We start from the raw sequence: 13,599 nt of genomic DNA on the forward strand, positions 1-13,599 counted from the left end.
ATCGTATCTCCGGCGGAATATCGCAAACGTTCCGCTTTAAAGCACATGCTCGCGTAACCTCCGTGCCAATTTTGATCAAAATATGCGAATTATTGTTATTGATCTACTATTAGCTGCGCGACTTTACGCCCTTCCCTCCCGCCACGACGAATGATTAATTTCGCACGTGTGGCCCATGAATTCAACCAAGTCCAAAATGGAACTTGCTAGGGAATAAACATTTGCGGATAAGTTCATTCCGTGAACGAGGTGTTAATTATGCATGCCGACAAATACCGCTGACCATGTTTAATAAATTTCATTAGGAGATATGCTGAAAAACATATCAATACGTAATGCGTATGTATTTTCAAGTTTCGTGCGCAAAAGCTGCTGAATTAGTGACGGAGGGTACGTACTATAGAACGAGTAAAATCTCAAGCAATATTACGCTGCCGGAAAACTCGGGAGAGCGCTAATAGTTAAATCGGTCGTGAGAATGTATTCGGACGCGACCGCCGATAAATTTCTAATCGCTTTGATATCCGCGGGTCATTGCGAACCAAAGCAAATAAACTTCCTCCGCCGTGCGCGCGGGCTAATATGATCGTTTCAGCTCGCGGAAGGCTCTCCGCTACAAACAATTTGCCTGAAATTGCCGTACGTGCGCGATAACCGCTCGGGAAAACGAGAATGGCACCCTCGAGGATGCGAATGCGCGTCATCTTCCACGCGGCCTCACGTCTTACAAAAATTCGCCACTTGTGCCTGCTCGGGCGCACTCTGGGAAAACTATGCAGGCGGTCGGTAAACCGTGCCCACCGACTTCACTCTCGAGATGCTTAAATTGCCATTACGTTAGCAAAACGCTTGGGGGACTGCGCCGCTTGACTTCGGCAAATTTCGCTGTTAAACTTTATCGAGGATAAAAAGACGAGGATAGAGTAGGGGAGCTCGCAAAAAGCGGCGCACCCGTTAAACTGCAAATGTATCCAACTTCATTAAACTTATCGCGGTAATAATTGAAGATTACAATTGAAATACTGTTGCGCGGCTCAACACTCGACGGCAGCTGAAAATACGAGTGCCGCGTGCTTAACTGGCGATTTCCGCGAGGCCGCGTTTACTGGACGTATTTGATATTTACATAAAGCAAGTTTTATGAGCGATACGCGATGTACGCTTAAGTTTATAAAGCAGAGAGTGTACATAGTTTAAACACGTTTTAGCTATTCCCTTCACAATTCTCCGCTCCCAGCGGACGTAGAAAGTTGTATGCGCAACTATTACGCCCTTAAATCGCTGTTAAATCGAGTCTTAAATACCGACGGTCCTGTATTCAGTCTCTCTTATTCTTGACAGTCGGAATCGAACGGCAAGCAAACGATCGCTGAGCAACTTTTAACAAGAAAATCCTACTTTTTACAATTCTAAAGTGACTTGCAAATAAATCTGCGTCTAACGACGTTACTTGTACGTGCATAAAACGGCGATCTCCGTCAACTGAAATATACTTTTTCCGTGCGGAATAATTAATTAGAATTATCACAGCAACTTCCTGTTTTTTTTTTTTTTTTTTTTCTTTTAATTCTTAGGTGAGATTATTTTGATAATGGCAGAGAGATTATTTAACGATATTAATGTCATTATTCTTCAGTGAACACGTCTATAATTAATAGGCCGAAAGGTAATACTATCTGTATATATCACGCAGGCTTGGCGAGCAGTTATTATTACTCCTGGAACAAACAGACTGCTTTTGCCTATGTTAAATGTAGAAGGGCTAATTATATCCGGAGTAATATAATATCTTCAGTTTATATCTAATAATATTTATAATATTGCTGGGTATTGATAAATTTTGATATCGTATCGATAAACGCATTGATATCGTACGCTGATTTTGTAATGACAATTTATTAAATAATCAATTTAATTGTAAAAATAAAATGTTATCTATTTAAATAGATTCGCCAACGGGATGCCTAACGATGCCTGGTCACTTATTTATAGAAATAACTCACAAATGTCATCGTAAAGTTCATAAAATGTCTCAGGGGTTATGAAACGGAGGATTCGATATTTTTGATCGAGAGTATCTGGCTCCCAGACGTAACAATCTCAATAAAAAAAAAAAAAATAAAAAATAAAAATATTAATTAATGGGTTAAATTTCAATAAGAAGAAATTTGAAATGTAACAATGCTTAAATGCAATATGTAATTTGTTTTGTTACGTAGCTATTATAACGTCTATTATACCTGTCATACACAAAATATGCGCATTGTATATGCTTACGCAAAGCTAGATATTAATTTAATAACATTTATTACATTTACGATAAATTGATATTTTTAAAAAGTAATACTAATGCTGCTGCTAGACGAACATCAGGTGTGTAATATTAGCGTATGCAATTACTTCTATTTACCATTTCTTAATTGCATCGATTCAAGATAAAATCCAAACGTTTATTTCGTTATTGATTTAACTACTTTACGTCATAACGATTGCGAATAATATTTTATCTAATTTGTTATTGGAATGAAAAATAATTATCGTGATAGAATATGTAGCTGAGTTTAAAAAAATTTCTCCTATTGGAGTTACCTATTATAATTCTTTAATTTTCTTGAAAAGAAAAATTCGACATGTTCGTGATCAAAGAGAACTCCTAACAGTCAATAAAAGTTCTACCGGTTTTCATTTCGCACTGGCACAATTTTTGTTTGAGGAACAAATACGCGGATCAATGTAGTTCTATAAAAAAAAAAGAAAAAAAAACATTGAGCTAAGTAAATCAAAGTTCCGTTCTCTAAATGTTAGCCCCGCGATTGCTGCTTAAACGTATGTTTATCTTCTATCGATACGTGCATTATGAAAAACATACGTAATTGTCGAGATTAAAGATCGAGATTGCGGGGGTTAATTGTTTGTCGAGTGGAATCGACACGTTGGGGTGGATAAATAATGAGAAATAAAACTTGGACCGGTTGATAATCGAGACCGATTAATAGCTCACGAGAAAATGCCTAATTAATCACGATGGGGTAAGGGAAGACCGCGGCGGTCTCGTCGCTCCTCCGACGGCGTCCCGCGTATCTGCACGGTTAATATTAATAAGGGCGTTATCGTCGGACTTGATCTCCGTTTGTCCATCGCGGGTCTAAATACGTGGGCCGGTCGCAAAGAGAAATCCTAAAACAACGTCCCTGTCCACCCCGTAGTTCGCGTCGCCGCCACCACTGGCCGGCAAGCGAGCACACACAGGCGAGCACAGGCAAGCAGACAGGCCAGGGGTGCAGGAACGAGCGGGGTCGACCCTGCGCGCAGCCTCCCCAGTCCACCCCGAAGATTCAGTCGTCGTGCGGCAGAGGAGGGCCGAGGAGCGCCCGGTCGAAGCGCCGAGGTCCTCTCTCCACTCTCTTCGTCTCCTATCTCCACACGCGTGTCTCTTTTTATCCGCCTCGCGTTCTCTCCTCGTCTGAACCAGACTGTAAACGATCGGCTCCCTCTATCAGACGCCCTCTCTCTCTCTCTCTCTCTCCGCCTTTCTCTCTTCATCCGACAGCGCGAGTCGCGAGTGAAAACGAGCCGGGTAGCGCCGCGCCGACCTTCACCATTTTGGTACACGCAGCACGCGACGTTACGGCCGTAAAGCCGCACGTCCCCGTCGACGCTCGCCCGACGAAGGGAAACTCCGCGAGAGGAACTCGGTGAATTTTGTTGGAATGCGCGCGAGGCGACCGGTCCGTTGCGTGAATTCCGTGACGAAACGACGGCGACGCCGGTCTGGGGGTTGCTAGCCTCCCTCAACTCCACCTCTCACTCCTGTCACTCTATTCGTTTTCTCGCTCGCGCTTTCTTCCTCTCTCTACTACGAAGGGTGGGTGGTGATACGCCGGTGGCAGTGGCGGCAGTAGTGTGGATGCTTATAACTGTGGGTGCTCCCTGGTGTGGTAGTAGTGTGGTTCCCGGTGTTGGTGATAACGGTGCCGCTGCTGCTGGTGGTGGTGGTGGTTTAAATTTCAGCCGCGTGCACGGGTTCACCTACGTGAGCCATTACACGGGTCCTCGGCTTTCTCGCCGACTGGGAGACTATACGAGCGGTCACGGTCCACGGACGCAAATTCTGGCCACCTTCGTCCGCGTTCTCCTTTTCTCTCGCCGTCCTCCACGTCTCCTCGTACACTCTGGGTAGGGTGCTGACGCCTGTACGTGCCTGCTCAACGTCGGGGGGCTTTCCTGGCTTAACTCGACCGAAATTCGCGGTCGATTCCTGCGTGTCTATCTCAAGTGAGAGCCTACTCCGGGTTGCGCGTGTATGCGCCTGCTTTATTTAAAAGAACGCGTCGTCCCGCCCTGCTCTGCGCTACCCTCGTCTCCTCGCGATTGCCGAGGTAACGTACGTAGACGCGATAAAAATATTATCGGCCTCGCTAGCTGCGAAATGCGAAAAGACGTCGGGGATGTATCGTGCCGTTCGTCTCGCAAATACGATGAAAATCCCGCCGTTCTCGGCGTAGATCTCGGAGCAAGATAACCGTGGAATGGAAACGCGCTAGTCGAGATAAAACGTTATTTTTCAGGATTATTTGAATGATTTAGAAAGTATGACGAATGTTCACGATAACACGTACCTCTATTTTTAACCTTGTCGATCCTTTCTGAAATTCAGAAATCATATTTTTCAACGTTTTTGCTCTTCGATTTTAATCGGTCGAACGGTCGGTTCGCGATCAAATTGCGTTTCGAAATTTGAAATTTTATTTCAAAGCCACGGCGAGCGAAGCGTCGATCGCGGGAGGAAGAGCTTAACTCGTAGCATAGTCCACGTTTCTAATCGCGAGGCATTATCGATTTCAATCTTACATTCGAAGCGATGCTCTTTCTTCTCCATTGCGTTCTCTATTCCGTCTACACGCTCGTCTAGATGGCTCGATTTTCTTTCGGGGGCTCCGCGCGTGCAAATGCGGCCATGTGTGAGCGGAATGGCCGCACACAGGCTCAGGGAACGTATTAGGCGGTTCTCGTGTGAGTTTCTATCGAACAAAAGTATCGTATCGTCGCGACAGGTCTCTCGACCAGTCGTCGTGACCCTCTTCAACGCCGCGTAAAAACAGGAAGTATGGTAAAAACATCGTCCGTTCTAGTCGCGATAGCCCGGAGCTCGTTTAATCGGACGCCGAGGCGGAGTGGGAAACCCTGGAAATTACCGAGATGTATCTCTCCCCCGATTATTTCATGTGAATCCGCCGCGAGATTAAGCGGCTTTCTACAATCCCGATATATGCTCGCGTGTGCTCGTATCCTCTCTATGTACGGGTACATACGTGCATGTACGTTCGTATCGCGCGAATGGTGGCACCGTTTCCCGTGAATTTCGCCCGACGCTCTTTCACGGCGACAATTAGACGCGGTAAAACCGTTAGCAATTCCACGCGCGGCCAATCGCGGAAACAAACGGTAAGAAAAAGTAGAGGCGACGGGCCCTACGAGCTATGGAAAGCCAGATTCGACAAAACGGCGGGATCATTCGTGTATCTTTGGAACAAAAGCGCGCAGTTTGCTACTTCGACGCGTTTCGCAAGAACGAGTTACACGGGTTGTGTTATGGATGAGCGTTCGAAGTCTCGTTCAACGTGACGGCTGGAAATAGGGGTTGCAGTCGGGGGTGGTTTGTTTTGCCCTCGTCCGCTGAATAGGAACAATCGGCTCGCACCGGTGTGCGCTTTTTCCCCCGCGATGTAGGGTGTTGTGCGGAGACGATCGACGATGTAGAGGACCGAGGGCACGGGAGAGAAAGAGAAAGAGAACGAGGCGAAAGAGGCAGCGAGAGGACGAAAAATATGGCCCGGGTGCATGTCGAGCGTGTCGGCTGCCTTTTTGCTCGTCTTGTACTTCAGTCTTTTGCTTTTTTTTTTTTTTTTCTCCTTTCTCTCTTTTTTTTCTGTCTCTCTATTTCGTCGTCGTCCGCTACTCGAGGATCGTTGACCGTGTCGAATGTCGGTCAACTGTAAATGAGATTCGCAGAGGCTGAGACGTTAGAGAAGTCCTCTTTCTCTCTCTCTCTCTTTCTCTTGCCTTCTTCCTCCCTCTTATTTCCTGTCTTTCTCTGATTCTCTCTTCTCTCTATTTCTCATGAGAAACTCCCGAAGTAAACCAATGGCGAGAGTAAGGCGAGTGCCAAGTTGCGGGCTGGCACGGGGTCGTTTAAATGTTTAGATTCGCAGTGTGAAAGTCCCTCTTTTACTCTACGCGGAAAACTTCTTATCGCGCGGAAACTAGCGTTCGTACATTTAGAATGCAAGAAGGCTTTTGCACCGCGGAAAAATACCGCCTTCCGGACCGCACCGCTCGTCGACGCGCACGAGCGCGGGATTTCAAGTGGTTTTAATTTCAACCACGGTAATTTTCGTGGTTGCGGGAACGAGTGGCGAGACGCCTCTCTTCGCCTCCGGCAGGGGAATAATTATTTTAGATGACAGCCGACGCGACGTACGCGAAAATCGTTTCTCGCACACGTATGCGCGAGCGATTGAAACGAGGCTCCTCGCGCTGCGACTATATCGATTGGATTATCAAGAATACGTTACTCCGAATCTCGTCCCGCTTGTTGCATTATGAGTATTTCCGAAACAGCTGCGATATCCCAATGTCCCAGCAGCGTGATTTAATTTATCGCGTATCGCCGAGAGTAATATTTTTGTTAATTATTTGAGACACGTCCTCAAACGGTTATTTATCGATATATTCCCGCGAATATTTTTAAAAGTCATCCGCGAGTATATTAATTCCGGCGTTATAACAAGCTCGCAAATATCTTGGTCGAAAAATATTAGCTTTACCGTTTATTGCTTTTTGCACTGCAGGCTCACTGAGATTATGATGCTTTCAAACAATAGCGGTGCGGTGCCGCTTTTTCATCCTAGGAAATAATTCTTTGAAGCGAAACTTCGGCACAAGAACTCTCATAACCGTCTACATATTTACATCGCTAAATAAAGATAAAACGATAAAATAATTTCACGCGTCGCTATCAACCGAAAGAAAATTTTCAGAAGGCTTCGACTCGATTCTTATTGAATTTTTCAAGCCGACCTCGAAGGATTTCACGTAACAGAAATTCCGAAACGATCTACCCCGATTAAATTTTCGCATACTTTTGAAACTTGCTCTTATTTATAATCACCGTAATAAACTTTAATATTAATCAATTTTAAGAGTTTGATAAAGCTTGAAAGTTAGGTCATCGAATTTGCTTTGGCTAGAATAAAACGCCCAATTTAATAATATACAATAAATAATGAATATTATTTCGGAATAATGCTTCATAAATTGCCGCCTAATTGCATTAAATAATCTTACTAAAAATTTCTTTTTGCATTTCTGCTATTGTATAATATGTTTTTTAATAAAACTTGATTTTTTTTTTCTTCGTTTAAAAAGCTCACAGAGGTGTGGGACGCACCTGCTTCACAGTGTTCAATGCTTTGACTGGAGTTTTCGCGAGTGCGAGTTTTCTCCAACAAGAGTGTACGTGCCCGTAAGCTCAAAGCGTAGTGTTGGCGGTACGGTGCACCATTTTCCGAGAAATCCGTACGTAGCGCGTCGTTTTGCAGCTGTGCGCCGATGTTCTTTCAGATCCGAGGGAATCGGCGGCGGTGCGGCACGAGAGACCGAAGGGAATACGTGCGGCGCGATGCTAGCTCCCGCGCCGTTCGCGCCGCATCCTGGGAGATACGTCACCCCGCGAGAACGACGACTACGTTCGTGGGAGCACTCGGCGGTTTTACACTTTTCTACTAAATCAGCCGTTAACGTCCCTGCGGATGCACGGCGCACCCCGATCTACGATCGATAAGCGTCCGCGAGAAGCGTCTCAATTCGACCGTCGTGATTCTTTCGTTGATGCCGAACGTCTCGCGGAGAAGCGAGAGAGAGAGGAAGATTCCGCGATGTGCGTGACGGGGAAGACATACGAGCAAGAAATGGATGGGAAAAGTACGTTCGAATCTTAGCCCGCTCTGCCCCGTAAATAGCGTTTTGTAACCCCCGTCACGTGAAATCGATATCCCTTAAGAGCCGGTCCGTGAGGTCGTTCGTCAGACCGGGGTGCCTGCCTGTTTCACCCCCGTGGAAGTGGAAGAGAGAGTGCGCGCTAGTCTGCGGGGAGTCTGCGGGCGGAGGTGGACAAGGAACGGGGGTTGACTGAATAAAAGAAGATGCACAGGAAAAGGCCAACGTTCCTCACCGACATGGGGCTGCTAATGTTCTTAGCGGTAACAGCCTCTCTCTTGGGTTACTGCCAAACGGACGAAAAAGGTAAGACGCAGCGTCGCGACGACTCGCGGCCGCCCTTTGCTTACCATACACACCCTTCTTTCGGTTTTTCCTTATCTATCTCCCAGGCGCCCGCCTCGTCCCGCCGTCCTCCGCGGGCCGCGGCGGGAGCGCCGAAAGAAATACGGATTTTGCTTTCCGCATCGTCCAACTCCCGGACGAGGGCGAAGGGACGCGAGAAACAGCGGCCGTGCGCGAGAAAGAGCGGCGAAGATTAACTTTTATGGCCGCCGGCATGAGTAGTTCCCGCGAATTTACTTATAGCGGGAGCGGTTTAATGGTTGCCGCGCACATACATCGCCAAAGCGCTTTTAATAGTGCGGGAGACTATGGCGCGTTGCACCCGTCTCTTCGTAAACACCCCCGCACGAATGATTATATCAGGCGCATAGCGAGCAACTCTCTTAGCCATTAATCCGCGAGTAGTTGAAAATCACCGATAATTCTAACAATTGAAATTTATAAAGCAGAAAAGCTCTTTAATATTTAATTCGATAATGAAAAAAGAAGCTGAAAATCGAAATTATATTTTGTAATAATTGCGAGTGTAAAACCGGAAAGTACAAAGAACACCTTTAAATAATTCACTCTGAACTAATATTCTCGATTGTTTTTAATTATTCCATTCGTGTTCTTTAATCAAAATTTTTTAATTAAAGTTTTAAACATTAAATCGTATTAATCTAGTAAATTTTTTTTATTAAAACAGATTTTGAACTTTTAGTTTTAAATTTTTTTTTTGTAATTACATGTCTAAAATTAGTTTTTGTCAATCGTTCATTATTAAGAGGTAATTAAAGTAGGTATGTAACATCATTTACAGCAATGCGCTACGAATTGCTATCAAATTCAACGTTTTTCATGTATTATAATAACTTGAAAATTAACTCGAATATGGTATTTCTATACTCTTCCTCTCTTTATTATCCCAAAGTTTCGCGCATACTATTAAATATTTGCATTATGTCCTTCGTTACACTGGGGCGTGAGACATTTTATGCGAGGAATAGTCGGTTATACACGACCACGTGCTGGAGGCAAGAAAATATTATTTTGTAATTTTGCGAAATAAATTATTTAAATTTCTTCAACATTATGCGTGCCGGATAAAGCTTATTACAAATCTATAGACTACGTTTATTGAAAGAAAGAAAAAAATAACGACGAAAGTTAACAGCGACGAAACTTATGTTACATTATTGTAACATGATGCGGTTCATCGATAGCGAAACATAAAAAATACAATAAGATCAAAATTGAAAATAAATTTTTTAACATTTCGCGATATAATTCATAGAACGTCACGGAAAAATCGGACAAACGGGAAGAATGGAAGTGAACGTTTTCAGAGTCGCTAATTAAATTTGGCCAATTTGCAATAATCGAACGCGGAAATCACGTTGAAGTAATAACTTGCTACTAAATCACACGCCGTTACAATACATATCGAAGTGCACTCGTGTAGGTACCGGTGTAGCCGTTATCGTTGCGCAAAGCTCGATGTACGTGGTTTAGCGTTTCGTCTGAATAAACCGGATAATCGAAACATGTAATCCATGCACCATTAGTTTTTACGGGACCGTTCTTTCCGGTGCTGTACCTTAGCAGATTGATCTGAATTTAACAAGCGGTCAGATCAGACTCGTGCGTGCGGTGCGAGCTCAAATAGAAAATTGTTAACGTTCATGGTTCTGTTGAACTACCAAAAAAAAAATAAAATAAAATTTAAAAAAAGAAAAAAAAACAACAAAACTAAAAAGAAAAAAAAAAAAAAAAAAAAAGTTCTACCGGTGTGCTTGCAACAATCAATACACCGTGTCGCGTATTTCCGTAGCAATAAAATCTGTATACTCGACACATCCACTTGCGAGTTGATGCACGCTGCAAACCCTGTTGAATTCGCGCCAGTTGTCATTACCTACATACCCGCGCACGTAGATTCGAAATGATTAAACGAATGTTTCGCGGTTTGTTTGTGTGTAATTAAAAATAAAACTCCGCGTTAAACAATTTCCATAAAATGCAAATAACGTGTGCGTAATAAGGTAAGAAATGTAATCGGCGGCATATATTGTACATTATTCACGGCTGACCCGCCGCAAAGTTATATATATATATATATTTTTTTTTCTTTTTTCACAGAGCGTATACAGGAACGGCCCGAAACGAAATGAGTTCGCGATACCTACTGCTCGCTAATCAGTTTTTCGTTTGTCGGATTAATCTACGTGGCGCGTGCGAGACATCGCGTCACGCTGCGGCGCGCATGGCATATCGTACATTTGTTTTTACACGTTCCGGCGGTTCCGAATGGATACATATTTTCACGAAAAACATGCACATCGAGAGAAAGAGAGAGAGAGAGAAAAAAATTCACCGTTGTTACCCAACCACGTTGCACCGACGTAGTATTTTTTTGCGTACCGATTTTGTGGTTTATATCGCGCGAAAAAAGTGTGCAACGCGGTAAAATATGTTCGTTAATAAGGTGCAGGAGTAATAAAAATTTCAGCAATCGGTACAAGAGTTTAATTGTCGACGGTGGCTATGCGATATCGTCAAAAGCCTTCGAAACTAAATGGTGATCAATTCTAATTAATGCAATTAATTATTTAACACTTAAATAATTCCTTCAATTGATTTCTCAACGCTGAGAAAAAAAAAAGAGACAAAAATCACGCGCGCACTCTCATTTTTCACTTGTATTTACATTATTTGCGCGGTATAAACGGATGCAATTGAGTATTGACGGCTAATTGAGTGTAATCGCTTCGTAAATTGTTAATTTTTATTTTTCCGTGCAACTCTCAATATCCATTGAGAGAATTATCAGGGAACGTAATCCCCGGCAATTTCCATGAAACCTTACGAGGCTTGTTCCCATTTGCCAGTCACATAGTGAGGCACCGCGACCGCTACGTTAATGCACTCTGTACTTTTTCTTGAAAACTGCCGGCCAATTACGCACAGTTGTAAGAAAATCTGCCCGGCTCGTAAAGAAAAATACAATTATGAAAACGGCCGCTCGAGCCCTCGTACATCTCGTACGATCCCATTTTATTCCCGCGCAATTATTTCTGTTTCTGTTGAATTCTAATTATCCGATGTGTTTAGTCAAATTCGACTGTCCGCGCCCTGGTTTATGGGTCAACGGAAAACCGTGAAAAATTCAATTTGAGATATATTCGTGGAAATTATGGAAGACCCATGCTTCCAATTAGTCCTTAATTAATAGTACAATCGCAGATGCATTACACCGCTGTTGCGCATTAACCTAACTACTATCTACGTCGTTTGCATCACGGGGTAAAAAAAAAAAATTGCTTGTTCGAATGATAACAAGATGCACTTGTGTGAAAAAACGCGACGCACAATTTTTCATTTCGACTAATCCGTCATCTCTGGGAACGTGCAAAAATGATATTTCGATGCTGCGGCCGAGATAAACTGTTTGCGAAATAACTGCATAATACTCTCTATGCACGCATGAGTCAGCAAGTTTCAATTTATTATTTAATTTTCTACTGTAAAATAAATTTCCCCCTTTGTGACCGAAATTCATGGAACATCGCTAGTGGATATGTACATTCGCATGATTAACTCGATCTCTTTTACATTGCAATCCTGCTATTTTGCACTGCAAAAGCGGATCTCGATTTTTAGTAATTCTATAAAACAAATAACCCATCGAATAACAATCGAATGCGTATTTTCGATCCATATACATATTGCCGCCGAGAATCGTAATTACGATAGCGAACGTATACGTGGGTATCGAGTGCACGATTTGAATAACAATCTACATATGGACAGTTGTCAAACGTATCCTTCAAATGTATTGTGATATATACGATCAGTTATGTATGTGCAACATGCGCGCTGATCTTAAAAACATGACATTTGCTTATCGAAGATTACGTATCCAGCGCAACACGAGCATTAAAATGCCCTTTGATTTATTTACAATTTTATATCTTTTGTCTGAGAGATATAGAAGTTAGAATTATAAACTTTAATTGTACCTAAATTACACTTTTGAAAAGTGACAGATTTTTAAGCGCAACCGCTCGGAAAAGTTAAATGGAATTGATTAAAGTGCAACTTTTTTCTTTTTTTTTTTTAATAATTTAAATCATTTTTTTTGAAAACTTCACTTTTGAAATTCTCTATTTTACAGGAACTGATTTTTGAAAATATTAACTCGTTTATAAGCGGGAAATATACGGGGTTTTAAATACAATTTTAGTGTAAGAGAGAGGCTGGCCGTGCATCGACACTTCTACATCAGGCCGTCCCTTTGACCATACACAAATATTGCATTTCGTGGATAACGTGAATTGAGTAAGCCGCGGTAAATGCAATGAACTGCAAAACACCGAGGGCAATATCTAGGATCGATTCGCGGTCGACGTTAATGTTTCTATGCACCGGCTAACCGAGAAAGAGGTGATTGGGAGAGGAGCGAGACAGCGACGGAGAAAGAGAGATTCTTCGTACTTAATGGCCCGTGCAGTTATTCCACGTACTTGAACGCGTTTTTAGATCATTTGCGGGGTGGAAAATAAACCCGTGCAATTCTGTGGATTCCTTTATGCGCGTCTATAGACAGCGTGTCGCGAGATACCGGATTTTCTCGTCGTCCGTTGCGACGCGGCGGCGGTTCAAGCCGGTCATTCATCGGCTCAATCGAAGCATCGCGCGCTCCTCTTTACATTCGCGCTGCTCGTTTCCAGAACGTGCCCCCCTGCTAATCGAGAATATTTTACGCAAGCTGTAACAGCCCGGGTGCCTTTGGGAGGTTCCCTACGGGAACTTTGCGAACTCAACCGCGGATTCCTCTATTTATCACTTTTTATTCGGTCCGCAAAAGCGATATTTGTACCGCAGTAAAACGATGTCTAAGTCCACAGAAACACCCGGGAGACTCGGAGAACTTTGACGATCCATTCATCAACCTGCCGCCAGGTCCACTTCTACCGCTTTTGTTAATGAAGTAGCTCGAGCGAGTACTCGGTATAATAGACTTGGAGAACTTAGGATCTAGGGATAAATTTCAAAGTATTGCGATTAATAATCGCCACGCGCATCTCTATAATCTCTTTGCGCCGTTAGACCGTTGACTATCCATTTTCATTGGCTATCCGATTACTAAATATGTCAATCTAAAGTGACATTTTTCATCTCCGTCCCACGGTTTAAACACATCGATAAATAAAAAAGGCTTTGAGCTATCCAAGAGCGCGTTTATTTGGAAATATCGTTCTTTTGTTTCGACAC

At 43.3% G+C, this 13,599-nt stretch overlaps 1 protein-coding gene across 6 annotated transcripts in view; it reads left to right on the forward strand.

Annotated features, from left to right (window-relative positions):
* Kon (chondroitin sulfate proteoglycan 4-like protein) overlaps positions 1-13,599 on the forward strand; it is a 110,184-nt gene that overhangs the window by 65,012 nt on the left and 31,573 nt on the right. The window contains exon 1 of one of the 6 annotated variants that reach the window (XM_070658918.1): positions 5,887-8,304. The exons of the other annotated variants lie outside the window; for them this stretch is intronic. Coding sequence (XP_070515019.1) covers positions 8,205-8,304 — 100 coding nt within the window. The 5' untranslated portion in view covers positions 5,887-8,204. Of the gene's footprint in view, positions 1-5,886; positions 8,305-13,599 lie in introns of those variants that run through there. 6 annotated transcript variants of the gene reach the window in all.

Source organism: Cardiocondyla obscurior, linkage group LG01, assembly GCF_019399895.1.
Source record: "Cardiocondyla obscurior isolate alpha-2009 linkage group LG01, Cobs3.1, whole genome shotgun sequence".
Taxonomy (NCBI): Eukaryota; Metazoa; Arthropoda; class Insecta; order Hymenoptera; family Formicidae; genus Cardiocondyla; species Cardiocondyla obscurior.